At 41.5% G+C, this 23,792-nt stretch overlaps 4 protein-coding genes across 6 annotated transcripts; 2 read left to right on the top strand and 2 right to left on the bottom strand.

Annotated features, from left to right (window-relative positions):
- The first annotated feature begins 1,040 nt into the window (after nucleotides 1–1,040).
- On the top strand, nucleotides 1,041–4,721 carry sdr39u1 (short chain dehydrogenase/reductase family 39U, member 1). Its single transcript, XM_019892952.1, has 6 exons — nucleotides 1,041–1,196; nucleotides 1,645–1,751; nucleotides 1,835–1,917; nucleotides 2,779–2,900; nucleotides 3,000–3,152; nucleotides 3,954–4,721. The coding sequence occupies exons 1-6, from the start codon at nucleotides 1,181–1,183 to the stop codon at nucleotides 4,415–4,417; spliced, it is 945 nt and encodes a 314-aa protein (XP_019748511.1). The 5' UTR covers nucleotides 1,041–1,180; the 3' UTR covers nucleotides 4,418–4,721.
- Nucleotides 4,703–8,858, bottom strand: mettl17 (methyltransferase like 17). The gene is made up of 13 exons (XM_019892931.1): nucleotides 8,688–8,858; nucleotides 8,178–8,319; nucleotides 7,655–7,804; nucleotides 7,492–7,579; nucleotides 7,314–7,395; nucleotides 7,170–7,243; nucleotides 6,769–6,863; nucleotides 6,606–6,676; nucleotides 5,842–5,949; nucleotides 5,653–5,772; nucleotides 5,485–5,571; nucleotides 5,187–5,383; nucleotides 4,703–4,868 (listed from the first exon to the last, which is right to left on the bottom strand). Exons 1-13 carry the CDS (start codon nucleotides 8,760–8,762, stop codon nucleotides 4,757–4,759), a joined length of 1,401 nt encoding a protein of 466 aa, XP_019748490.1. The 5' UTR covers nucleotides 8,763–8,858; the 3' UTR covers nucleotides 4,703–4,756.
- Nucleotides 8,859–9,073: 215 nt separating this feature from the next.
- Nucleotides 9,074–16,851, top strand: parp2 (poly (ADP-ribose) polymerase 2). 3 transcript variants are annotated; one of them, XM_019892907.1, is made up of 17 exons: nucleotides 9,074–9,248; nucleotides 10,321–10,539; nucleotides 11,241–11,414; nucleotides 12,305–12,375; nucleotides 12,489–12,539; nucleotides 12,613–12,709; nucleotides 12,787–12,862; nucleotides 12,948–13,050; nucleotides 13,407–13,560; nucleotides 13,765–13,903; nucleotides 14,212–14,275; nucleotides 14,947–15,084; nucleotides 15,171–15,298; nucleotides 15,378–15,477; nucleotides 15,784–15,882; nucleotides 15,957–16,081; nucleotides 16,498–16,851. In XM_019892907.1, the coding sequence occupies exons 1-17, from the start codon at nucleotides 9,179–9,181 to the stop codon at nucleotides 16,670–16,672; spliced, it is 1,983 nt and encodes a 660-aa protein (XP_019748466.1). In that variant the 5' UTR covers nucleotides 9,074–9,178; the 3' UTR covers nucleotides 16,673–16,851. The 3 variants fall into 3 exon arrangements, with proteins under 3 accessions (XP_019748466.1, XP_019748465.1, XP_019748467.1); XM_019892906.1 differs by having other exon boundaries at nucleotides 11,238–11,414; XM_019892908.1 differs by lacking the exon at nucleotides 10,321–10,539 and having other exon boundaries at nucleotides 9,075–9,248; nucleotides 11,238–11,414.
- Nucleotides 16,852–17,425: 574 nt separating this feature from the next.
- Nucleotides 17,426–20,555, bottom strand: LOC109529526 (protein lifeguard 1). Its single transcript, XM_019892953.1, has 6 exons — nucleotides 20,467–20,555; nucleotides 19,129–19,414; nucleotides 18,823–19,023; nucleotides 18,463–18,591; nucleotides 18,250–18,393; nucleotides 17,426–17,741 (listed from the first exon to the last, which is right to left on the bottom strand). Exons 2-6 carry the CDS (start codon nucleotides 19,411–19,413, stop codon nucleotides 17,607–17,609), a joined length of 894 nt encoding a protein of 297 aa, XP_019748512.1. The 5' UTR covers nucleotide 19,414; nucleotides 20,467–20,555; the 3' UTR covers nucleotides 17,426–17,606.
- Nucleotides 20,556–23,792: the final 3,237 nt, after the last annotated feature.

Genomic DNA, 23,792 nt, shown 5'->3' with positions numbered 1-23,792 from the left:
CCAAAGCTAAAAAAAAATAACGGATTCGCCGTCAGCCCCTCCACTTAAAGGGGAAGCCATAGCCAACATTTTCCGAACACTCATATGTTCGAGGTGCCCCTACTCCGAGTCTTAACACAGCATTTTGATAAAAATTGTGTTTCTGGAATGTGAAATATGCAGCAAAATACAGCCGTTCTCATCCATTTCAGGTTTGGTCAGCTTATGTTCGTAAGCGGGGTGGCACGTTGGGCAAAAGGTTTATTACGTCCGCCTCACAGTGCAGAGGTGCAGGGTTCGATTCGGGGTCTGGCCTTCCTGTGTGGAGTTTGCATTTTCTCCCCATGCCTGCGTGGGTTTTCTCCGGGTACTCCGGTTTCCTCCCACATTCCAAAAATGTGCATGACAGGTTAATTGAACACTCTAAATTGTCCCTAGGTGTGATTGTGAGTGCAGATTGTTGTTCATATATGTGTGCCCTGTGATTGGCTCGCAACCAGTTCAAGGTACCCCCGGCCTACGGCCCAAAGACAGCTCACTGTGACCCGTGTGAGGATAAGGGGATCAGAAAATGGATGGATGGAATATACCATTGATCTGAATGTATGTGCACAAAGAACGCCAAACTCCACACAATAACCAGGTGTTAAAACGCCGTTTTATTGGTGAATAAAGTTTGGTGGAATCCATAATGTTTTGTTTCAGGTGGGTCAACACACTCAGAATATAGGCAAAGTTAGCTTTTCTTTCAAGAATCGACCGTCTCGCGCTTTGTGTTTTATTTACTTGACTACAAGTAGTTATACGTGCCATCCAATAGGTGGTGGTATTTTAAACAAGTAAATTCAAACAAGAAAAAGACAACCAACCGAAGAACAGAGAGTAGAAATTAATAAACTTAAATTTCTTCGTGAATAAGCATGCAGCGTATTGCGCGTATTAACATCTAATTTGTAAGCAGTTAAAATAGATACATAGAAAACGTGTGCATATTACTTTAAAAACAGCTGTCAATAACGGCATCATCACATAACTTTCGCGGTTCTTGGACTACAAATCAACGTCACTTCCTTGACTACGACATTTCGGTAGGTCCAAAAGGGCGAAACAGCTGTGTTGTCGTCCTATTGGCTCTAATATTTACGTCTGTCGCAAGTTTGGTCATTACATAGTAACACTGGACTACAGTATTTGATTTATTATGAGAGTCGTTATTGGTATGTAAGCTCCCCCAACTTTTTAAAGTTTTATTCGACGAAGGAAACGTCAATGTGACACAATTGTCCTTGCTAGTTGTTAGCATTCTCACAGTTTTTCAGCAATTTTCTGTCCTGCCTATATGCAACCATACAGATGCTAATGAACACTACTAAAGTTTTATTATGATGGCGTGTCTCTGTCTTTTGCAAAAGTTGAATTACGTGTAATAGTTTGTTTTGTAACCATCTGTATGTTGTATGACAATCGTTTGCTTGCATTGCCTACAGGGACATTCTGAAATGGCAGCTTTCTTCACAATGTTTAGTGAAATAGTCTTTCCATCTAATGTATGTCGTGGTGCTTTCAGGGACAGTCCAACATCATACCTCACTCAATTCCTAATGTTTACTGTACTTCTAAAACATCTACCCAAATCCCACACCCGTCCAATTGACTTCCTTGCAGGGGGAGGTTCTGGCTTTGTGGGTCGTGAGTTGACTCGCCTACTCCGGGACAAAAACCATGAGGTTACAGTGATCTCCCGCCATCCCGGCCCCGGGAGGATAACATGGGTAGTTGATCTCGATGTGATGTGTCACATTTCATCTGTATTTGAATGCATCACGACCCTGTTCTTCCTTCTTGCTTCTGCTAGGGTGAGTTGGAGTCATCCGGCCTCCCACCATGTGAGGGCGCTGTCAATTTAGCAGGGGAGAATCTCATGAACCCACTGCGATGGTGAGCATCACCATTACTCTTCTAATATGCAACCATCTATTGTACCTGAAATGGGAGAGAGGAGAACAGTTGCACAATAGAAATAAATAGAATGGCTAGAAATGCAGTGAGTCAAAAAGATGTCTGCAGCGCACACGGGTACACATGCGTGTCAAAACAATTACTCCTCTTGACAATTTGTCATAACAGTCACCTTGAACAGTAGAAATCAAGATCTTCTACACATTCATGCAATGCTTATATGATCAATATGATCGCTCCTCTGGCCTGTTCTACATGGTACAACCCCAAGGTGTCTGAATAGAAATAATCGCGATATCTAAAAACATTCCACGAAGTACAAAAAATAAAATAAAATCCATCCATCGGATACTTTGTAATATGCACAAATTTGTACGTGTCATGATAATAGGTGTGATCCCTCCCCAACAGTCAATCATGACAACCGCCCCCTGGCACAACAGAAATAAACAGAACAACCACGAATAATCCACAAAACTGAAGGGGAAAAAAAAAAGACACACTTGGTCCCAAATTCACTCAGGCATAAGTGTCATGATTAATGAGATGACAGGTATTCATGATAACCACCACTTTACATGATAGAAATAAACAAAAGAACTACAAATAATTCACAAAGTGGGGGAAAAAAGGCAAAACTAGAAATAATCCCCTGAGAGATAAAAAGACAATGGAACATGCGCAGGCAATCTTTGTGTTAGTATTAATGCAATCATTTCTATTTCCGGTTATTCACATTAACTGCCACCTTGCACATTATAAATAAAAAGAACATCAAGAAATAATCCACAAAATATACAATCCAACGCAATCAAGAATTGGCAATTCTTTATGTTTCAGGTGGAACGAAGGCTACAAGAAGGATTTGTTTTCCAGTCGCATCGACACCACAAAAGCTCTGGCTGACGCTATCGCAGCTTCGCCGAATCCTCCCCGCTCATGGGTCCTAGTGTCAGGCGTAGGTTAGTAATTTGTCATATAGTTTGTTGCTAATTGGAAGCTAGAGTAGCCACTGTTTTGTTTGCAAATGCTAGCAAGTAGCAATTGTTCTATGACTGCAGCATGCTACAAACCCAGCCTGACAGCCGAGTACACTGAGGACAGCCAGTGGGCGCCATTCGATTTCCTCTCTAGGCTGGTGAAAGAGTGGGAAGCCGCTGCACTGCTGCCAGAAAGTATGACAAAGACCACGAAGCAAGTGGTAGTCAGACCTGGTATGTAGGAAATTACATTTCGTGATACATGTTTAATTGTGGGTGTTATTTCACACATATGCCTGCAAGGGGAAAAGGGAAAAATTACATTGATCTTGAAATGAGTGCGAAGCCTCAGTTTGAGTTTCACTTTTAAAATCTATTCATTGTATACTATTAATTTGTGTGATCGTTGGGTCTATTTTCAGTTTTGTTTTAAATATGTAATTTCCCAAAGTGATTACATGATTATATTTTGTGGGAAAATATTTTCTATTCCTCATGAAATTTTTTTGCATGCAATAATAATGGTAAAAAATTGGCATTTTACAGATGATAATTCCTAAATATTTTAGTATTTTTTTAAAACTATTTCACCATTATTCTTCAGATCTATGTTTTGAAATGAGTATATTTAAATGAGGTTTTACAGATTTACATTTTAGAAAATTTTACTGGTGAAATATTTTTAAAATATATTTAGTCTAAAAAAACATTGCTCGATAAAGACTTGCTTGAAAAATCACCTGAAACTTATCTATTGTGAAATTAAATGCACTGTAATCCTTGATAGTTTGTTATTTTACTGATGATACATCCTAAAAAAATTACATTTACACTTTTAGTCGAGACAGCATTTAATTCACTGCAATTATTGTAATATTGTGCTTTCACTTATAAATCCTATTTCTTTTGTTATGGTAGTGTTAAAAATAACATTTGCAACAATCATGACTTCTTTTTTAATCATAAATTCTGATGCACATCAATTTTTCAGTCGCTTTTGAGACATAACCTGTTGCTTGGTCGTCCCTTTCCCAGGGGCAGTGTTAGGCCGTGACGGCGGTGCCATGAAGCAGATGCTGCTTCCCTTCTGGCTGGGCCTGGGGGGCACCTTGGGCTCTGGCCGGCAGCCCTTCCCGTGGATCCATGTCACAGATCTGGCTGGCATCATCGCCCAATCCTTGGACCCTCCCTCCCCCTCTGATGTGCCACCTTCTTCGGATCCCCCTTATAGTGTACCGCCCTCCTCCCGCCAAGTCCTCAATGGGGTGTCCCCCGCCCTCAACACCAACTATGAGTTCACCAAGGAGCTGGGTAGGGTGCTGAATCGCCCCACCATCTTACCCGTGCCCGCCTTCGTGCTCAACACCCTGTTGGGCTCGGAGAGAGCCGTAGTACTGGCTCAGGGCCAGAAGGTAGTACCCAAAAGGACTTTGGAGACTGGGTTCCAGTACAAGTTCCCAGACTTGGCGTCAGCCCTCAAAGAAATTGCCAACAGTTAAACAAAAACTTACACTAAAAAAAAGAACTGCTGTTGCTCCTCTACTGTAAAACAGCATTTTACATTGTGTTCATACTATATAAAAGGAAACCAAAAAGAAATATTTAGAACTGTATTATTTATCGCTGTCTCATAAGCAACATAAGTTATGCTAACTTGGGTGGTGAGTGGGCAGTTTAATGCTAAATTTAATCATAAATGAGCGGTTCATTAAGGATAATCATGAGTTGTAGGGAGCAGCTAACTTCCTTGGTGTGAGTTATGAGTTTATTATGTGGTGAAGAAATAAAGCAATGGTAATTTTATTCACAACTTGTACCTCAATGTTTTTACAAGCATGTTAGCATTTCGTCGGTTCCCCATTCTTGTCGTCTTCAGTTTGGTTGTCGTCGTCCGGAACAAGAGGAAGCCTGTCACCCCATTCACTGTTACGGGCGCAGCGGTACACATCTCTAAATGGACAAAAAATAAAATAGCTTCTTCAGGAAAGGCTCCGTATATTTATTAGAACACTAATAATGCCCAGGAAGCCAACATAAAAACTGTTTAGTTACTCTGACCTTATGTCTTACATTTGTTTGGTATTATACTGGCCCCTATAGCACACACTAAAGATGTTAGCATTCAACTTACAACTTATGCTAAGGAAGTTATATGCTGCTCTTGTAATGACTCATGCTAATAAAATTAGCAGTGCACTCCAGTACTTATTTCGCATTCAACTGCAAAGTTTGTTAGCCATCAACCTCCTTAGCTAGGGGCTCACTCACCGTCCGTGTTTGCTGGCAGTCACCACCACGTGCTCCAGTTGTCCATCTGGACGACACAAATGGCAGTGCACGTGCCTCGTCCTGGCTTTTGGGGGCGCTATCAGTCTGGACCAGTCCACGACAGCACCTTCCGATTGGGGGTGGTGCCGCTCTCGGGTCATAATCAGATAGCTGAACCTCTCCGTAAGACTGTTGCGCTAAAACAAAGAAATGTAAAAATGAGTGTGTTGTAAATGAGCAGTTTAATGTTAACTGCCTTAGCATGTGTTATACTGTACATCAACATTTAAATACTTACGCCGTATAGTGGCATGTACACCTGCTGGAAGTTGCAAGGCATGATGGACGGCAGTGCAAGTTTGGGACAGCTGGCTTCATGAGGACACTAAAAAAAAAAAAAAAAACTGACCAAAAAAACATGTATGATACAATTACATCAATAATTATAAATGATCTAAATAAATACCGGCGCAAACACAGAAGCTGGTCTGGTGTCGTGGACGATTTCGTCTTTGTTCTGTAGTATAGAGTCTCGGGCATCCATTAGTATTTGATGGCCCTCTTTGGTTCCGTTTTCCACCAATAACTGAAACATAAACAGTCTGCAATATTTTATTTCATGTTATTCGACTAAATTCTAGTCTGTGCTACGCACCAAGTAGGAGGCGGTCTTCCTCCACAACGTGATTACCGCCTCTTCACGCTCCTTCGCGCCGGGAATTTCTGACAACGTGAAGGCCGACGCCACCAAGTCAAACTGCACCTGAGAAAACGAAAATGTCCAGCTGCGTTCAGAAAAAAAATGCTTCCTTCTCCACCGAAGTCAGGAAGGTGCCAAAAATGTTTCATTTCCAACCTAAGTCATGAAGGTACCAAAAGTTAACTGCTAGACTACATCATGAAAGTTACCAAAATGGTTCTCCGCTTGGCTATGTTGTTCAGGTAGCAAAATTGTTTCCTAATCCAGTTACTTTCAGTAACAAAAGTACAAAATGGATCCCTGAATATGTCTAGAAGGTACCAAAATAGTTCCTTGCTTTGCCATGTCATTCAGAAACCAAATTGTTGCAGCTAAGACATGAAGGTGCCTAAAGCGGTTCCTTGGCCAGCTCAGGCAACTGAACATAAAATGCTTCCTTGTCTGTCTAGGATATAATTGTACCTAGAATATCCCATTATTTGGCTATGTCATGAAAGTTAGCAAAACGGTTTCCTTCCTGGCGGAGTCATGAAAGTTACCAACATGATTCCATTGCTGGGCTACAATGTGAAAATTAACAAAATAGTTCCCCACTTGCTGACAAAATCAAGGTACCAAAATAACTTCCTGCCTTGCAACATCATGAAATTAACCAAAACAATGACCTACTTTGCTACATAATAAAGGTACCAAAAAATGGGTCCTGGACTGGATCTTACCTTGGGAGATATGGGGAGGAACTGCCTGAAGTAAACATGCTTGATGTGAGCTTCATTGTGTTCATCATCACCTTCACAACCACAGCAAAAAGGCAATCAGTTGAACCCAATTTTATGACAGCTTTAATTATTATTTTAATTTGTGACCTGAGCGAGCCTGTACCTTTAAGAAGCCGTTCTGCCAAAATGTTCATGGACCCTGAGATGTCCACACACACCAACTCATTCAAAGTGGCGGACCAGAAAGCATGAGACGCCCTGGGGAATTAGAACAACAGATTTGGGTCCAAGAAATAATTGGCCCCATTAGCAAATGTGTTTCCATTGAACTGAATAAGACACCCCAGCTGAACTGAAGGAATAATAAATAGAAATGGATCCAGTTTCTAATGAACTCACAATGCAAATACAAAAAGAATCTCGTCCCATTTGTCTTGATTTGCTTTTAAATCCACCGAATGCCTCAAAGACAACTTAAGTGCCTTTGTGAATGAATTTTTCGGATCCGCTACCGAACTGCATCCAGTTTCAATTTCATACAAAAACACCTTCAAGTCCACTTACCAGGCCACCGTTCCTAGCCCGGACCCAAAATCCAGGAGGGACCGAGGAGCAAAGGTGGGATCGCGTTTCTTTATCTGAAAGCAGAATAACAAAAATATTTAATATATTAATTCCGAATTCTTGCTACAGCAATTTGTAATGGACCTCGTTGAGAGCCCTCTTCACTGCAGCGTAGCCTCCGGCCAGCTTGGCCACCATGTAGACCATGCCGAGTTCCTCGTCATACCTCGAAAAAAATGTGACAAATTTGTAAATTAGAATACATTCCAAAAATCCATGTTTTGTACCTCCATAATAATATAATAGTGATGTGTTCAATTACTTCAAAGGAGTCCAGTGATAAAATGTCCGCCGAAGCTCCGACAAAACGTCCCTCTTGATGCGGTCAGCCACCGCTTGCTCATCTAAGTCTACAAAGAGAAAAGAAGACAAAAACATGAATGTTCATATATTGTTGACTATTCATATCATATATGCGTACCCACCTCCTCCTTTCTCCATGGCCTTCTTCCAGAGTTCCTTCTCCAGACTTACGGCCTTCTTCCTCACTGTTGAATCCTCTGCAGCTCGCTTCCTGCTCCACAGGAAGTTAGTTAGCTTGCGAGCACGTTCGGGAAGCTGGATCACCTGAGACCCTAAGAAATTATATCACATAATATCATCACAAATAATAAAAGATGCAGGTTTCTCGCTGTTTAAGTAACTAAATGGTACCTTGCCAAGGAAAGTTAGGAAACTGCCAAGTGTGGCTCCATTTCCTCTCCAAATCAGTACAATGATATCCTAAGTTATCGAATTGGTTCCTTTCTGAGCCATGTCATGAAGGTAAATGGTAAAAAATGGTTCTCTGTCTGATTAGTTAATTAAGGCACTCAAAACGATTAATTGTCCATCAGAATCATTAAGGTTCCATAAATGGTTCTACGACTGCATTAGTTGTTAGGATACTAACTATGGTTTCTTGTCCAAATATGTCATCATGGTAGCAAAAATGTTTTTTGAACTCACTTTCAATGATAGAGCGGGCGGCCATCAGGAGTTCATCGGGTAGGCGCAGCGTTTTGAGGTGCGTCACCCCTGGATGTCGTTTGTGTGGCTCTTTATTGAGGAAATCTGCTTGGGACTGAGGGTTTGCGACTGCACTCAAGCACTGGGAAGAACGTTTAAACATCAAACTAGTAAACAGAAAATATACGACACTGTCGTGAGCCAGAATAAATATTGCTGTAATCGTGCGCTACTTATAAATGAAATGTATTATTAGACAAGATTCTGCCGGTGTACCCATAATGCGTTGCGGTAAATCCAGCGACACCGTGACATTGGTGAAATATTGGGGCAAAATGTACTTACTTGAGGCACACGTCAAGAAACGTAAACCAACACGTGTAACAGCTACAACAACTAGAATAAGTAAGGGATCAAATACACTACACGATTAAATTTGACAGTGGCCAAACTTTGCATTCAAAGATGCCGTAACTTCAATAACACTCGCGCCCCCCCAAAACACCTCACCCTGACCGCCGCTATCCTCCTCACAACGGTTGACCGATGGCAAAAGATGCAAGAAACGTAATTCCATGTTGCCATATTTCAGTCTTTCTTGTAGTTGTTTGTTATTAATTAAAACAAACGAGGGCGAAGGTGTCAATCAAATTTCGTGAAAGCACATTTCTTTTATCCGTCGACAAAATAATTCCGTGTGAGGACTGTTGTTCATCACATGTGGTTCCGGGTCTTAAATGGATAAGTGGGCTCACTCTGAGCCATCGTCTATGGTGCCAAACGTTATTAAACACTAAATTAATTATTTGCGTTTTTTATATGTTTACTCACAATTCGAATACGTCAAGAAACACGACCAATGCGCATGCGTTAAACGATGCCGGCTGACTGAGCAGGAAGTGGAAAGTTTCCCGCCCACTTTTTATTCAACGGTTTTTGTTTACACTGCGGCGCTGCGGAGCTAATTTTGTTATTCATAATAATCCATTTTATTAACCGTCATGAGGCGGTCAACAAGAAGTTCCAGAAGAAAAACTTTGCCTGAAAGTGAAGAAAGCCCATCTGAGAAAGGTGAGCGTTCGCTTGCTGTCACAACTTGACCGTAAAAGTGAAAGCACATGAACGCAGTGATTACACTTTCCCACGCTTGACTGCTGTTAATAAATTACAATAAATATTTTTTATCCGTTTCTGCTGTTGTGTTATATCGTGACTGTTTTACGTCGACGGAGCAACTTGTGTTATGTTGAACGTGTGTATTGTCCACACAATGTCCTGTAACTCGCTCCAAATGCAAGCAGGAATTCGGCTTGAGTGGAAGTACTCTTAATGATGTTTGTTATAATTATGACATTTGTGTTGACGTAATATTCAGAATATGGTGCGCCCCGCTATTTCAACAAGGTAGCGGAAATTGTTGTGTGCTTAGTACTGATAGCACTAAAGTTCCCTGTCCGGCTTTGTCATTACGCTGTGGTTATTTTGCCGTGATCAAAAACTCTCCTGCCAGCGTTATTTGCATAATTTGTCTTTGTAGTTCTCGTGCGATTCACTGTGGTGAACACAGCAAAATAACCAATGTGTTGTCATTCATGTACCTAAAATGTTTACCTACTCAGCTATGTTACGAAAGTACCAAAAGTCAGGCCACTTTAACCATTAAGGTACCGGTACCTAAAATGTTCTTTACCAAGCTAAATCATGAAGGTGCTTAAAATGGTTCCTTGACTGACCAAGCCATGAAGGTACCTAAAATAGTTCCTTGACTAGCTATGTCACAAAAGCACCAAAAGTGGGTTTCCTGGCCCATTGGTACCTAAAATGATTCCTTACAAAGCTAAATCATTATGGTGCCTGAAATAGTTCCTTTTCTGGTTATGTCATGAAGAGACCATACTTCGGTCCTTTCCTGGCCCTGGCATGACCACACTTAAAACGGTTCCCTGATATATTAGGCCTTTTTTATGGCTATGTCATACGTGTTTCCTTCCTTCGCTAAATCATTTTGAAACATACAATGATTCCTTGCCTGGATGATGTTTTCAAGGAACCTTAAATGAAAACCTTCCTTGCATAGTGATGTCATTGAGACACCAAAAATGGTTCCCTATGCAGCTAACTATGGTGTCCTGTGACGTGTCAGTTGTGTGGCAGTGGCAGGGTGACGAAGGCCAGTGGGAGGCCTACTCTCCAAACGACTGTGCCTTGCTGGACTCGGCCGTGGCCTCGGGGCAAACCCGCTTGTCCCTGACGTTGGGTTCAGGATTGGTCTACCAGCTGGATCTGAAGAAGATGGTCCAAATCAACTCCGTCACCAAATACAAGAGGAAGATCCGCTCAGAGATACTAAAAGCAGATGAGAGTGTGTTTGACATCCATCCATCCATTATCTGAACACCATTTATTTTATATTTGACACCTATAAAAATGAGTAGATGTCATTTTGTCAACCTGAAATTTGATTAGTTTCCTTTGACGCATTTAGGATTTCAAATTAGAGTTCAAAATGGGTTTTGGGGGGCGGGGGGGGGGGTGTTAACGTTACACAAAAGGGTTTGAAGCCAAGGTTAGTGTTTCAAATTTGAAGTTAAAACAAGGTTAAAACCAGGATTAGGGTTTCAAGCCTGGGTAAGTGTTCAAACAAATGGGAGGTTTTCAAATTAGAGTTCTAATCAAGAGTTAGGATTTGAATTATGGTTTCCAGGTGACCACTGACCTTGGGGTTTCAAATTAGTGTTCCAAAATAGGGTTTGAATCCAAAGTTAGGGTTTCAAATTCAGGTTTAAAACAAGGCTTTGAAGCTAAGGTGAGGGATCCAATTTGGGGTTTTCAACCAGGGTTTCAAGGGGGAGCTTGAAACATTCCCAAGAACTCTTAGTGTTTACGCCACATTTGCACAGATTACCCAAGAAACTCGTACCTGTTGATCTTTGAAGGGTCAAGGGGAAACCCTGAAAGTGTAAAACAGCATCACAATAATACAAACTAAATACTAAAAAGTACTACATACAGTATGTGAGGATTCAACTACTCACCTTGGTTCTTGTATGATGTTTCCAGCAGGTTCTGATGACACCGGGGGAGAGGCCAGTGCTCCCAACGGGGGTCCTGCGGAGGTTAAACAGGAAGCAGAGGAGAGCGAGGAGCAGCCGACCAAAGGCAAGAGGAAAAGAGGCAACAGCGCGAGCCAAGTCAGCAGAACAGACAAGAAACTCAAGGAAGAAACTCCCAGTGAAGGTGCGTAGGATTCGCACACCTGGCGTGCTTACATCGATAGACACAGCCACCGGGGCACTTTGAATGACTTTATTACACGTGAAGAAAATACACACGTAACATTTGACACCCGGAGGAACGCACCACGCAAACTGCTTCACACTAGATACAAAGTAATTACATATTAAGCTAATGCAACTGCGCGAATGGGCGCCAATTTGTGAAAGATTTGACAGCGGTTTCACCTCTTCAAACTGGATGCAAGTCAAACTTTGACCACCCCCCCCAAAAAAAAGAAAGAAAATACCTTAAAAACCTGATGTGCTAGAAAAAGAAAATTAAAAATCAATGTCAAAAATACATTTAGTCACGTAAAGACATCAGATCAAAATTTTCTGTTGACCATTATAATCCTCTATTTGTGCTTGTTAAATCAAGTTGTCTCAGTGTTTGAAACATAAATTTTGACCCGGTGACGTCTCAGAATTTTGGCCTGTATGAGCAGTTGGTGGATATTTTTTTTAACTGAAACTTGTCTGACAGTCAGATGGTTCCCCGAGTCAAAGACGAAACTAAAGGGTCAAGGAGAATATTGAGAAATAAAAAAGCTCTATTGTTTTACTCTATTTTGAAGTGTTTATTTTTTGGGCAGATTTTCTACAGGCGATGTCATACAAAAACATTCCCCTTGAGGGCCATTTTGTCCAGCACAAAAAAAACTAAATTTCTCTGGAACCCATCATCCGATTTTCAAAATTCTTGATTCATTGTGCTCCGGTTGGAGTGACCATTCCAAACAGCATTTTGACAGACAGTCATTTTTAGGAAATTTTGTCACGGTTGCTACTCACCCTCACAACTGGCGCGTGCATACCCAATCCAAGGTGTGTTTTGCTTCGTTCTTGTTCCAGAAGTTGTGAAGACAGTGGTCATGAAGGGAAAAGCTCCAGTGGACACGGAATGCCAAGCCAAGCTTGGAAAGGTACCGCTCCCATCTTGAAGAAAAGTGCCTACTTTTTACGCCGAGAAGGGTTTGGGATCCGGGTGACTGTGAGCAAGGGGCTCAGTTTCACTGTGTTTTTGTCTTTGTGGCAGGCTCACGTTTACAGCGAAGGAGGGGACATTTACGACGTGATGCTCAACCAAGTAAATTGCTTTTTGGCTTCATTAGAGGGTGAGGAGTTGCAGAAAGTAACAACGATTTATTTTGTTTCTGCAGACCAACCTTCAGTTCAATAACAACAAATATTACCTGATTCAGCTGCTTGAGGATGATGCGGCCAAGGTGTTCAGTGTGTGGATGAGGTGGGGCAGAGGTGGGTGCCTTGTGGTGCGCTCTGGGGTTTTTTTTTTTTTTTTGTTTTTTTTTAACAGACTTTTTGGTGTCACCCAGTGGGCAAAAAGGGCCAGTCTAGCCTGATGTCGTACGGTGGAGATCTGCTCAAGGCTAAAGATCTCTTCAAGAAGAAGTGAGACAAACGGCCGACAGTTCTCAGTGGATTTTATTTTATTTTTTTTAATTGTCATCTTTGTTTTTTTTTTTTTTGCCTTCAGGTTCTTGGAGAAGACAAAAAATGAGTGGGAGCACAGGGAAAGCTTTGAGAAGGTGCCAGGAAAGTACGACCTGGTCTACATGGACTATAGCACAAGTACAAAGGTGGATTTTTTTTCTCTCTTTTTTTAAGTTGGCCTTTAGATCACATATTTTCTATTTTCTCCCCTTTCACCATTTTTTAATTAATTTCCTCCATTCACATTCTTAATTTTTATTTAAAATGTATTTTTCCAGTTGTTCCCTTTGTCCCCCAATTTTTCCTGTTTCCCACGTTTTTTTAACATTGAAATATATTTTTTCTCCTGTTTGTTTTTTCTTTACATGTTGTCTTTGTTTCTCTGTATACCCTTTTCAAAGTTGTTCTTGTTCCCCCTCCATTTCTGGACCTTGAGGCTCATTTAACATTAGTCTCGTCATGCCCGTCGGGTCTTTCTGCCCGTTTTCTTCCTTTTGTGCAGGAGGAGAAGCAGACCTCCATGGTCGCCGAACCATCGAAGAAGATGTCCAAGCTGGACGTGAAGGTCCAGTCTCTGCTGGAACTCATCTGTGACATCAAAGCCATGGAGGAAGTGGTGCTGGAGATGAAGTTTGATACCCGCAAGGCTCCACTTGGTCAGTCCAAAACAATTGCATGTCCACACTTTAGGTACACTACATGATTAACGCAAGCAAGAAGCTGCTGCCCAGATATATGTCCGCCTACAGTATGTTGCATTTATTTTCTACTCATAGCTTGTACATATCGGTACACTGGTGCTCTTGTCATGCTCAGTCTCATTTTAAAAATAGTAAATGTTCTATTGTTGTCTATTGTAGGCAAACTAACCTTGGAGCAGATCAGCGCCGGCTACACGGCTCTCAAGAGGATCGAGGCGTGTCTGAAAAGGAAAAATGGTGGCAGCGAGCTGGTCGAAGCCTGCAATCAATTCTACACCCGCATCCCGCATGACTTTGGGTGCGGAGAATACATTTTTATTTTCCTAACATATCATCCCCTTTCTGAAATAATGGCCTCAGACATTTTTTTCTGAAAACATGAAAAAAGGGAACGAAATATTGATTACATTGATTCATAATCTCATTTCAGTGGTAGAATTGAATGATCAATTTCACGAAGGATGTAGCTGAATTTAGCAGAGGTGGCCAATATGTTTAAGGCAAAAAAAAAAAAGTCAAAATATGATTCAGATCATAATTTTAAGGTAACAATATTTATTTACCAGTATATCTTTTTTTAACTTTTATTCTTTGTCCCCCGCCAAGGCTAAAAACGCCGCCTCTAATTCGGACGGAAGACGAGCTGAAGAAGAAGATTGAATTGTTAGAGGTAACATGTTCACTTTGGTGTGTGATTAAATATGTCTTGAAGTGGACAGCGGTTCAATATTTGGAAAATTTGGATCCCCCTCAGAGTTACATTGAAGGAATGAAAGGTTTGATTCATTTGATCAACGGTCTTACAAGGGTTCAAAATATTTGCTCATTGTGTTCAAATTTAATGGAGAGGTGTTTCATTTCATCTATACAATGCCGTGAAAAAGTATTTGCCCCCTCCTGATTGTTTTTTCCCCATATCTATCACACAGAAAGCTTCCAAATCATCAAACCAAATCGCTCAGAGAAACCCAAGAAAATACAAAATGCAGTTTTCAAATGACAAATTAATTTATTGAGGCACAAAAAAAATTCCCCAAAAATCGAATACTTTTTCACAACACTGTATGATAATAAAAAGACAGTCCAAAATAAACAATATTAATAATAAACCTTGTAACCAGACAATGATAAAAGAATATAGTCAAACAAATACATGTAAAAACAAAAAATAATAATATCATTACTAACACAGTAGTTCACTGTGTTAGTGATGATAATAGCAATATGATGATGATATAATAATGAAAATACAGTGACCCACCCATGGTCACACTTAATGAAGATGAGTTCTTAAAATTAGCACAAAGCTCTTAAAAATCCCTTTTTAATGTGCCTGTCCAGGCCCTTAGTGACATCCAGATTGCGGTAAAAATGGTGGAGAGCAGCAGCGACGGCGACAACGAGCATCCTCTGGACCGCCACTACCGCTCCCTCAACTGCAAGCTAGACCCTCTGGACCCTCTTTGTGAAGAATACAAGGTTGTTTTTTTGAAGTTGGGCTGCCTTTCCATCAGCATGTCATTGATGTTTTTTTTTTTTTTTGTTTTGTTTTTAAATATGCAAAGGTGATCGAAAAGTACCTGCAATCCACGCACGCCTCCACGCACTGCGATTACACCATGAGTGTGATGGACATGTTCGCCGTGGACCGCGATGGCGAGAGCAGCCATTTCCTGTCGCACATTCACAACAGGTCTGGTTGGGATAGCGGGTGAAATAACCGATGGCCGTCTATCACTAAAAATGTTTTTTATTTGATTTTTTTATGCCAGGATGCTGCTGTGGCACGGGTCCCGTCTCTCCAACTGGGTGGGCATCCTCAGCCAGGGGCTCAGAGTGGCGCCCCCCGAAGCTCCCGTCACAGGTTACATGGTAGGAATAATGATGTTGTGAGTGCAGGCATCCGCCAAGAGTTTTGTGAAATTCATGGACGAACGATGACAAATCAAGGACAGGGGTGCCCTACTACGGTCGTCGAGAGCCCCTATGACCCCTATGATCCTGATCATTTGAATTTGGTGTGTTAGAGGAAGGAAACAGGCTGAATTGGGTCTCTCAAGGACTGGACTTGGGCACCTCTGATCTAAGATAGTGTTTCTCACAGTGTGGTAGGTGGGCAGGCGGCCCTCATGGTCGACTGGTTAGTGCGTCGGCCTCACATTGAAGTTGTTGTTGCAGTTTGGCAAAGGCATCTACTTTGCTGACATGTCGTCCAAGAGCGCCAACTACTGTTTTGCCAGGAACCACAACCAAGTGGGCCTGCTGCTGCTCTGCGAGGTAAAATGGACTGGCTTTGGCAACTGTCTTGTTTCCAGGTTTAAACGATTGGTCGCTGACGCATGTATGTGCAGGTCGCCCTGGGAGACAGTAACGAGATGCTGGACGCAGACTACAACGCCAACAACCTACCGGCTGGCAAACACAGCACCAAGGGCATTGGGCGGACTGGACCTGACCCTCAGAATTTTGTCACTCTGTGAGTACTTGTTCTCAAAGTCCAGGATCAATTTTACTCAAGAGCATTATTGTTGTTTTTAACTCAGCAAAAGCGATACTGTTCCTGGGTCAGTTTGACCCAGGTCATGTGTAACCGTCTTGTTAGGTTTGTTTCCTGAGAGTGTTTGACTTAACTTGAGTTGAGGAAACAGCATTTATGTTCCTGGGTCGATTTGATCCAGGGTATGTTTAACATTTCTGTTACGGTACTTTAGTTTCTTGGGCACATCAGCTATATTGTTGGGGTCAATTTGACTCAGAGCAATAGCAATTTTTGATTTGAGCAATAATGTTATATAATATAATAATTTAAGAATGTTTTGGGGTCAAATTGACCCAGGGTTCCTGAAAAATTGAGGCAACAAAAGTATTCATTCTTTAATTGATGTTTCTCAGGAATGGCGTGACGGTTCCCATGGGTCCCGGCGTCAAGACGACACAGAAGACAGCCGGGTGGTCTCGGGGCAATGCTTACTCGCTCCTGTACAACGAGTTCATCGTATACAACCCAGCGCAGACACGCATGCGCTACCTGCTGAGGGTCCACTTCAACTATGCGTCCCTGTGGTAACCTCAGCGCTTACGCGAACGTGTAAAAGTTACAATATTTTACTGCTTGCTCACATGCCTCACATGAAGGAATGTCGCAATAAATTCTACCATCAGTGTCCAAACTATCGTGCGAAAATCTGCATATGCATTTTAATTAACTCTAAGTACAAAATAAAGGTGGAAGACTTTTTAAAATCATTTATTTTGGTTTTATATACACAAATATTTGTTTATGCCACAAAAACCTTGCACAGAGGTGTGTAGACTTTTATTATGTAATACCTAACCCAGGCTTAAAACCCTAACTGGAAATCTTCACTCACGCTTGAAACCTTACTTTGAATTCCTAAACCAAGCTTGAAATCTTCCCTTGAAACCTGACCCCAAGTTTTCAACCCTAATCTAGACTTGAAACCTCAAAATCTACATTTGAATGCCTAACCATAGCTTCAAACCTTTACTTGAAATCCTACCCCTTTTGTAAAACACTGATCCAGACTGGAAACCCAATTTTAATACCCGTAAAACCTATCCAAAAAACCGAATCCAGGTTTAAAACCCTAACTTGACTCCCTAACCCAGGCATGACACCCATATTGAAAACCTAAGAATAGTTTGAAACCCTATCCAAGATTCATCTTTGAAATACTATGGCTGGCTTGAAGCCTTCCTTTGAAACCCTGACCCTAGTTTGAAACCGTAACACAGACTTGAAACTTTGGAACCCCTAACCTTGATGTAAAAAAAATAGAGTATAAAATGATGTATATGGTAAATTTGAACTCCAAAATGATATTTGAAGAGGCCATTTTGCATTGCTTAAGAACTGGACAGTTTTCATTCAGAGCCACAAAATGTCTGCTTGTAATGCGTTGACAAATGCTGTAATAACTGTTGAGAAGCAGGAAAAGAAGCAGAACGGAAGGTCGAGAGAAGGGGGAGTTGTGCAGGTTTCAGTGCTTCCCCATCAGGTAGATGAAGATGAGCATGATGTCCAGGTAGATAATGAGAGCCGCGCTGACGTACTCCTCGGGGTCCAGGCGATAGCTCAGCGCGCCCATCATTAGCTGGCAGTCGCACATCAGGAACTGAGGCAGGAAGACAACAGCAAGGAGGAACGATTCTTAGGTCCCGCTTCAAACCTGTCCTGTCTTGAAACCATCATTTGAAACCTGAAACCCTAACTCTAATCTGAAATCATGTTTTGACACCCAATCGCTGATTTCAAAGACTAAATTGTCACGCTAACCCAAGTCTAAAACCCTAAACCAGACTTGAAATCCTACTTTGAAAACTAAACCCCATTTCAAAAAAATAATCTGACACCCTCAACCTAGATTGAACCCCTACACCCAAACCCTACTTTTAAATCTTAACTCAGTCATGAAACCCTAACCCTAGTTTGAAAATATAACCCTAATTTGAATCCTTAATTTGAAAATCTAACCCAACATGAAATTTGAAGGAATTGAGCCTGCCTGAAGTTGTTGCATCATAACAGTTCCTCTCCTAAACCCTTGCATGAAATGGTCATCCAGGCTTGCAAAATACTTTGATACATGTCGAGGTGTCGTGTCGAGGCATTCCGGTTCTTACCAGAGAGTACACCAGGGCGCCTAAGCAGCCGTAGCAAACCTGAGGTATGTACGCGTAGTAGAAGCTGCTGAAAAATGCAAACATCAGCAAGTCCACCGCCAGGATGAGCAGCAGGCCGTAGCAGCAGGAGAAATCGTAGCGCGTCTGCGGAGTAATCACTGCCGTCAGAATGAGCTGTTCTTAGAAACAGGTATGTCCCGGGTCAAATCTGACCTGCGCCGAGAAGGCAATGATGGTGAGGGAGATGACCAAGGTGGTCGCCATGGTGATGATGACAGCGCGAGTGTCGTGGTAGGATGCCATGGTGCCCACCACGTACGACAGGCTCACTGTCACAATGGCCTGAAGACAGGTGAAAAAAAAAAAACAACTCTGAATCTGGCTTGACGCCTTCACTGTGATTTAAACCTTAACCTCGGCGTTAAACCCCAACCCCACTCTCAAGCAGAACCGCGCAGGATGACAGTGCTAAATGTCAATTTAGACAATAAAACAGAATAACAGGGTCTCTAAAGATGATCCCTGATGAACACCACAGCACTAAGTAGCACTATATATTCGGGGGTCACCCACCAGACCGATGATGTTCCAGGGGTGTTTGCGTCGGAGGGACTTGGCGCAGTTCAGAGCAATGCAGACCACGAGGAAGATGATGAAGGAGCTAACATAAACCCAAATGTTCCTCTGCACCGCCTTCTTCACCACACTCGAGAAGGTGAACACGCTCACCACGCTGAATGTGAACACCAGCTGCAGGGTCAGGATGCTGAACACCTACAGGGGGACACACCCATTAAATATTGTCAGGCTGTCCCGACAAATTTTCTGACATTTTGTCACGGGCGTTATTTTGGGCTAAACGTCTGGCACATCACCAACCTTGCGAACAAACGCTCTCCTGACTGTCTTGTCGTCGAAAGCCGACGTCTCTGCCAACGGGACTTCCTCAGACTGACCCTCCGCTTTCATTTCGGGGCAGGGCTGGTCACCCTCTGCCACGTTGCATTCCATTGTTTCACCTTTGGGTTCATCATGTTCCACTACTAAGTCTTGGGAGTAGGGCGGCGGATCTTGCTGTATCGGTTCTTCGTACGGAGGGGGCGATGGTTGAGCGGACACATCGGAACCCGAGGGCTCGAACGTTGTCTCCCCTAGATCTGACATTCTAGAGATTAAAACAGACAAAAAACATTGATTTGCACCTTTTGTCATTGTCCATTAAAAAAAATGTATGTGAGAATTTTGAACAAACGTACAGTATGCAATGTGGGCGTCAATTGTATGGAATATTCAAAAAATGAAGAATTTTTCGTGCTAATCGGCACGTTGATTTTCTCAACGAAAAAAAATTATTTGATTTCTAATTACCGGTACACTGAAAGACAGTGAGGATGTGACACATGGTTGGTCAAGCCTGGGTTGCATCATGTCGCCAGGTTACAAAAGATCCAAAAGTCCACTGAAAGCTTATACTTTTTACAGGCCATATGCTTAATTAAAGTCCATTTATACATTTATTTTTGACAGTTATATTTATTATTATCCTTCATATAAAACGAATACAGAGATGGAAAATGTTCAACAGCGTGTTGAAGGTAAAGACGCATTCAAACTCTCTGGGAAATGCCGTTTTGTCAGCAAAGTTAAATTAGAATTATTTTTTTAAGAGTTTTATTTAGAATAAGTATATTAATCATGGGGATATCCGTTAATTGGAAAAAACATTGAGACAGAAATATAAACTGTCAGACCCAAATACAAAATCATTATTAGTGTCAAGTGTTACAGGTTGGAATGTATTTTCTTGATACAACATTAAACACATTCTGTAATCGCTAAAAAATATGAAACAAGTAATATTGGTACACATGCATTCCAGCATTTAGATGTACCAATATTTATTATTATCTCTCATTTTTTTTAGGCTTTAGAACAAAAGATTTATTAAAGATCAAATCGAAACGTCTACATTTGCCTGTAAGGTTGCATTAACAGATTTTTAAAATGATGTTTTATTTATATAAATGAAATTACTGAGTTATTATAAAATATACATTTTTACTGTATTTATTTTGGTAATGTATTTTATTCATATAAAATTAATAAAAATCATTAAATACATCAATAAAAATAATAATCTTCAGTGTACTGTAATCCCCTCGTGAAAGCAATTATGTGATTTGATGAAAATATTGATGTTGCGAAAGTGTGGCTTACCTTTTTTGCTGCGTGTGTGCAACCAACAAATCTAAGGTGCAAGACCACTTGACACTTTTATTGGGGAAGTTATACCTGCCCCTCCCCCAACCCCCCAAAAAAAGCCCAAAAAAAGGCAACTGCAAGCTCCACTGGTGCCGTTTCACACGTTAGCCACTATTACTATACATTTACTTGAAAGCCACATTAACAAGCACAAATTACGACACATTGATACTGACGTATACACAGTTTATTAAGATAGAAAATATGGTTTTGAAAAGTTAATGTAAACTTCTCTGCGCAAACGCACTGACACAAGAAAACGAAAATTGAAATGGAACTGACGTTATGAAAGTGACACAATATGTAGACATATCCTGTGGCGTCTCTCACTTTCCTCAAGACTTGATGAAACAACTGCTTTTGGATGTGAAATGCAATATTTAGAAGAACGAAGATTACAAAGTTGGGAGTGCTGCGTAATCGGGAAAAGAAGGAGCTTGTGTCACAAAGTAAAAGGGGCGGGGCGTCGGCGAAAAGGCTTTCAATTCAATTTTGGCGCATCATGATTGCCACTGGATCGCATGGGGGATGTACTGTGATTGCAGTAAGTATTGGGAGGAGTAAATTATACAAATGATTTGAGAATGAGAATAGTTTTATTTTTCAAGTTGGGTTTTGTTTTGTGAATTTTTGCAGGGCTGATCTTTTTTTCATGGACAAGTCAGGTTTTATTTTGAAAAATTGTACATATTTTAGAGGTGTCATTTTTCAAGAGAATACTGTATTTTTTTCTTAGGAAAAAAACCCTGCATTCCACCCTCCAAGGAAAAGAAATTGCTCTAAGATGAACATGTTTTTTTTAAAAAGGTCAATTTTCCTGAGTTTTTTTTAAAGTGGAGGGAATTATTTTTTCGTGTAATTTTAGTTTTTAACAAGTTTAGTTTTTTTAACTATCCATTGCAGAATAACTCTTTGGAGAAGAAAGAAAAAAATCAGGAATCCCCCTTATTTTACAAGTACGTCGGCCTCATAGTGCAGAGGTGCAGGATTCGATTCGGCCTTCCTGTGTGGAGTTTGCATGTTCTCCCCGTGTCTGTGTGGGTTTTCTCCGGGTACTCTGGTTTCCTCCCACCTTCGAAACTGGGTGGCTAATGGAGCACCCTAAATTGTCCCGAGGTGTGAGTATATGAGTGCAGATGGTTGTGTGGATCCATGTGTGCCCTGCGATCGTCAGGCAACCAGTTCAGGATGTACCCCGCCAACTGCCCAAAGACAGCTGGGATAGGCTCCAGCAACACCACCCGCGACACTCGTGAGGATAAAGCGGTTCAGATAATGGATGGATGGATGAAAATATATATACTGTATGTATATATTATGTATGTGGTATTTTTTCAAGAAGTCCGTTTTTCTGGGGGGGGGGTAACTTAACGGAGAGGGACGTCCTTTTTTAACCCCAAATAAAAGAGTTTTTAGAAAATGTCTTAACTAACAAAAAATCCCCAGCTCAATGACTGCTGCATCAAGTTGACCATAAGTGTGACTATTGACATGCACAATAGATGGCAGCATTGTAAAAAAATAAAATGACAACCAATGGAGGTGCACTAAACAGATAAAGATATTATAAAAGACTTGAAGTTTGCTTTGCAAAAAATCCATAATTTGCAAATTGAACCTAGCATGTTTCGGCAACTTCATTGACATCGAAAGCATAACAGTTAAAGTGCTTTTAATGGCGAAATTTAGAGGGAAAACAGCTCTTGGATTTTTTGGGGGCACTGAAATCAGAGCCATCCCCCTTATGTAGTAGAGTAAAAAAATGCACAAATATTCATAAAAATGGCCCCCTAAAGGCATCAGGCTTTGTTTTTGTTTTTTTCCTGGTTTTCCGGCATGGTGATCACGAGTCCAGGTAGAAGGCATCCACGGGACCAAGGTGGGGGTCCACAGCTCCCGTGTTGAACAGGAAGTCGTCGTCATCATCGTCCAAGTCGTGGATCAAGTCAAACGCTGGAAGGGTGGGGGGGAGAGCTTCACATGACTTGGTGAACCAGCATCTGGATCGTGATTTGCGACTAATCTTGTACGCGCTCAACTAGTGATTATCAAATTGGGCTCCCTCTTGTGGAGCACCAAAAAAAAAATCACTGAATTAATTGTGAATTAATACTTTCTTGAAAGCTCATGCATATTACTTTCTATTCTTTCACTAACCCTACCTGCAGGGGGCGCTGCCGAGGCTTGTGGGAAATGTGCGGTCGGTTCTGCAAAACCTCCATCAAAGATTGGCCGAGACGCCCTCCTCTCGCCAAAGAGTCCGCTGGGAAACGCTAAAGCAAAGCGGAATCAAACTAGAGTGAAGCCACATTTGTGATTTTGGTGTTGTGGTCGGCGGTTGCCATGAGTACCTTGTTGCAGTTTGGCATCATCTGATGTCATGAACAGCACATTCCTCCTGTCAATCAAAGCATCACGTAAGCCACAGCAGTACAAGTAGTTTTTTGAAAATTCTCACTTTCCAAGGCGTGCGACTAAATGCGAAATGACTGCTTGAAACTAAAACGGCTGACTCCCTATTCAATTTCAGGCATGATCCTTTAGACTTTTTTTGTGAGTCCTGTGACCATTGACATGTCCAACCACTTTTATATTGATTTGAGAAATCCGTTTAAAGGGATGATTTTTTTTTTTTTAACTTTTCTGAATCGTGTGTGTGTCGGGGGGGGGTGGTCTGAACGTGAATTGGCTACTTCCAAACGACATAGCTGACTTCCTTTTCTGGTCTGGATACGGTGGATGCAAACTGCCCAAATGTAAGTAAGATTGTGACGATAGCTTGGTCAAATCTGGGCCTGGTTCCACGCACGCTCTGACATTGTTTATAATGCCTGGATGATCTCACATTTGCTCAGTTGGCCTAAAAGTCCTGCGGTGAAGTTAACACTACTTCAGACGGTCTGATGCACGTTTGCTACGTGATTTTGACACTCAAAGCAGGAATCACGGCTGGTCGCTCCTCGATGGTCCTTCAAAGAAATGTAATTTGCAGATACATGCAGCCCCCAAGAATTTTTGTGGAATTTGAAACGACAAAATTTAGACAACAGATCCAAACAAACATTAACCCTTCAAAAATGTCAGTTAAAAAAAAATAAAAAATCTCCTGCAGTGGAAAACCGTTATGACTGCACTATACGGTTTCCACCTTAGCTTTAGGGGGTTGTATAGGGGTGTATCCAGGAATGTGCTGAGTGTGCACAAACACTCTGACTCAACATGGAAACTGAATGCTGCCAAGAACAAAAAGAAAAGCAATTGCAGGGATGATATTCAGTGGG

Source organism: Hippocampus comes, unplaced genomic scaffold (assembly GCF_001891065.2).
Source record: "Hippocampus comes isolate QL1 unplaced genomic scaffold, H_comes_QL1_v1.1 scaffold255, whole genome shotgun sequence".
NCBI lineage: Eukaryota > Metazoa > Chordata > Actinopteri > Syngnathiformes > Syngnathidae > Hippocampus > Hippocampus comes.
The sequence above is the reverse complement of the archived record's forward strand: the minus strand, read 5'-3'. Positions and strand labels throughout refer to the sequence as shown.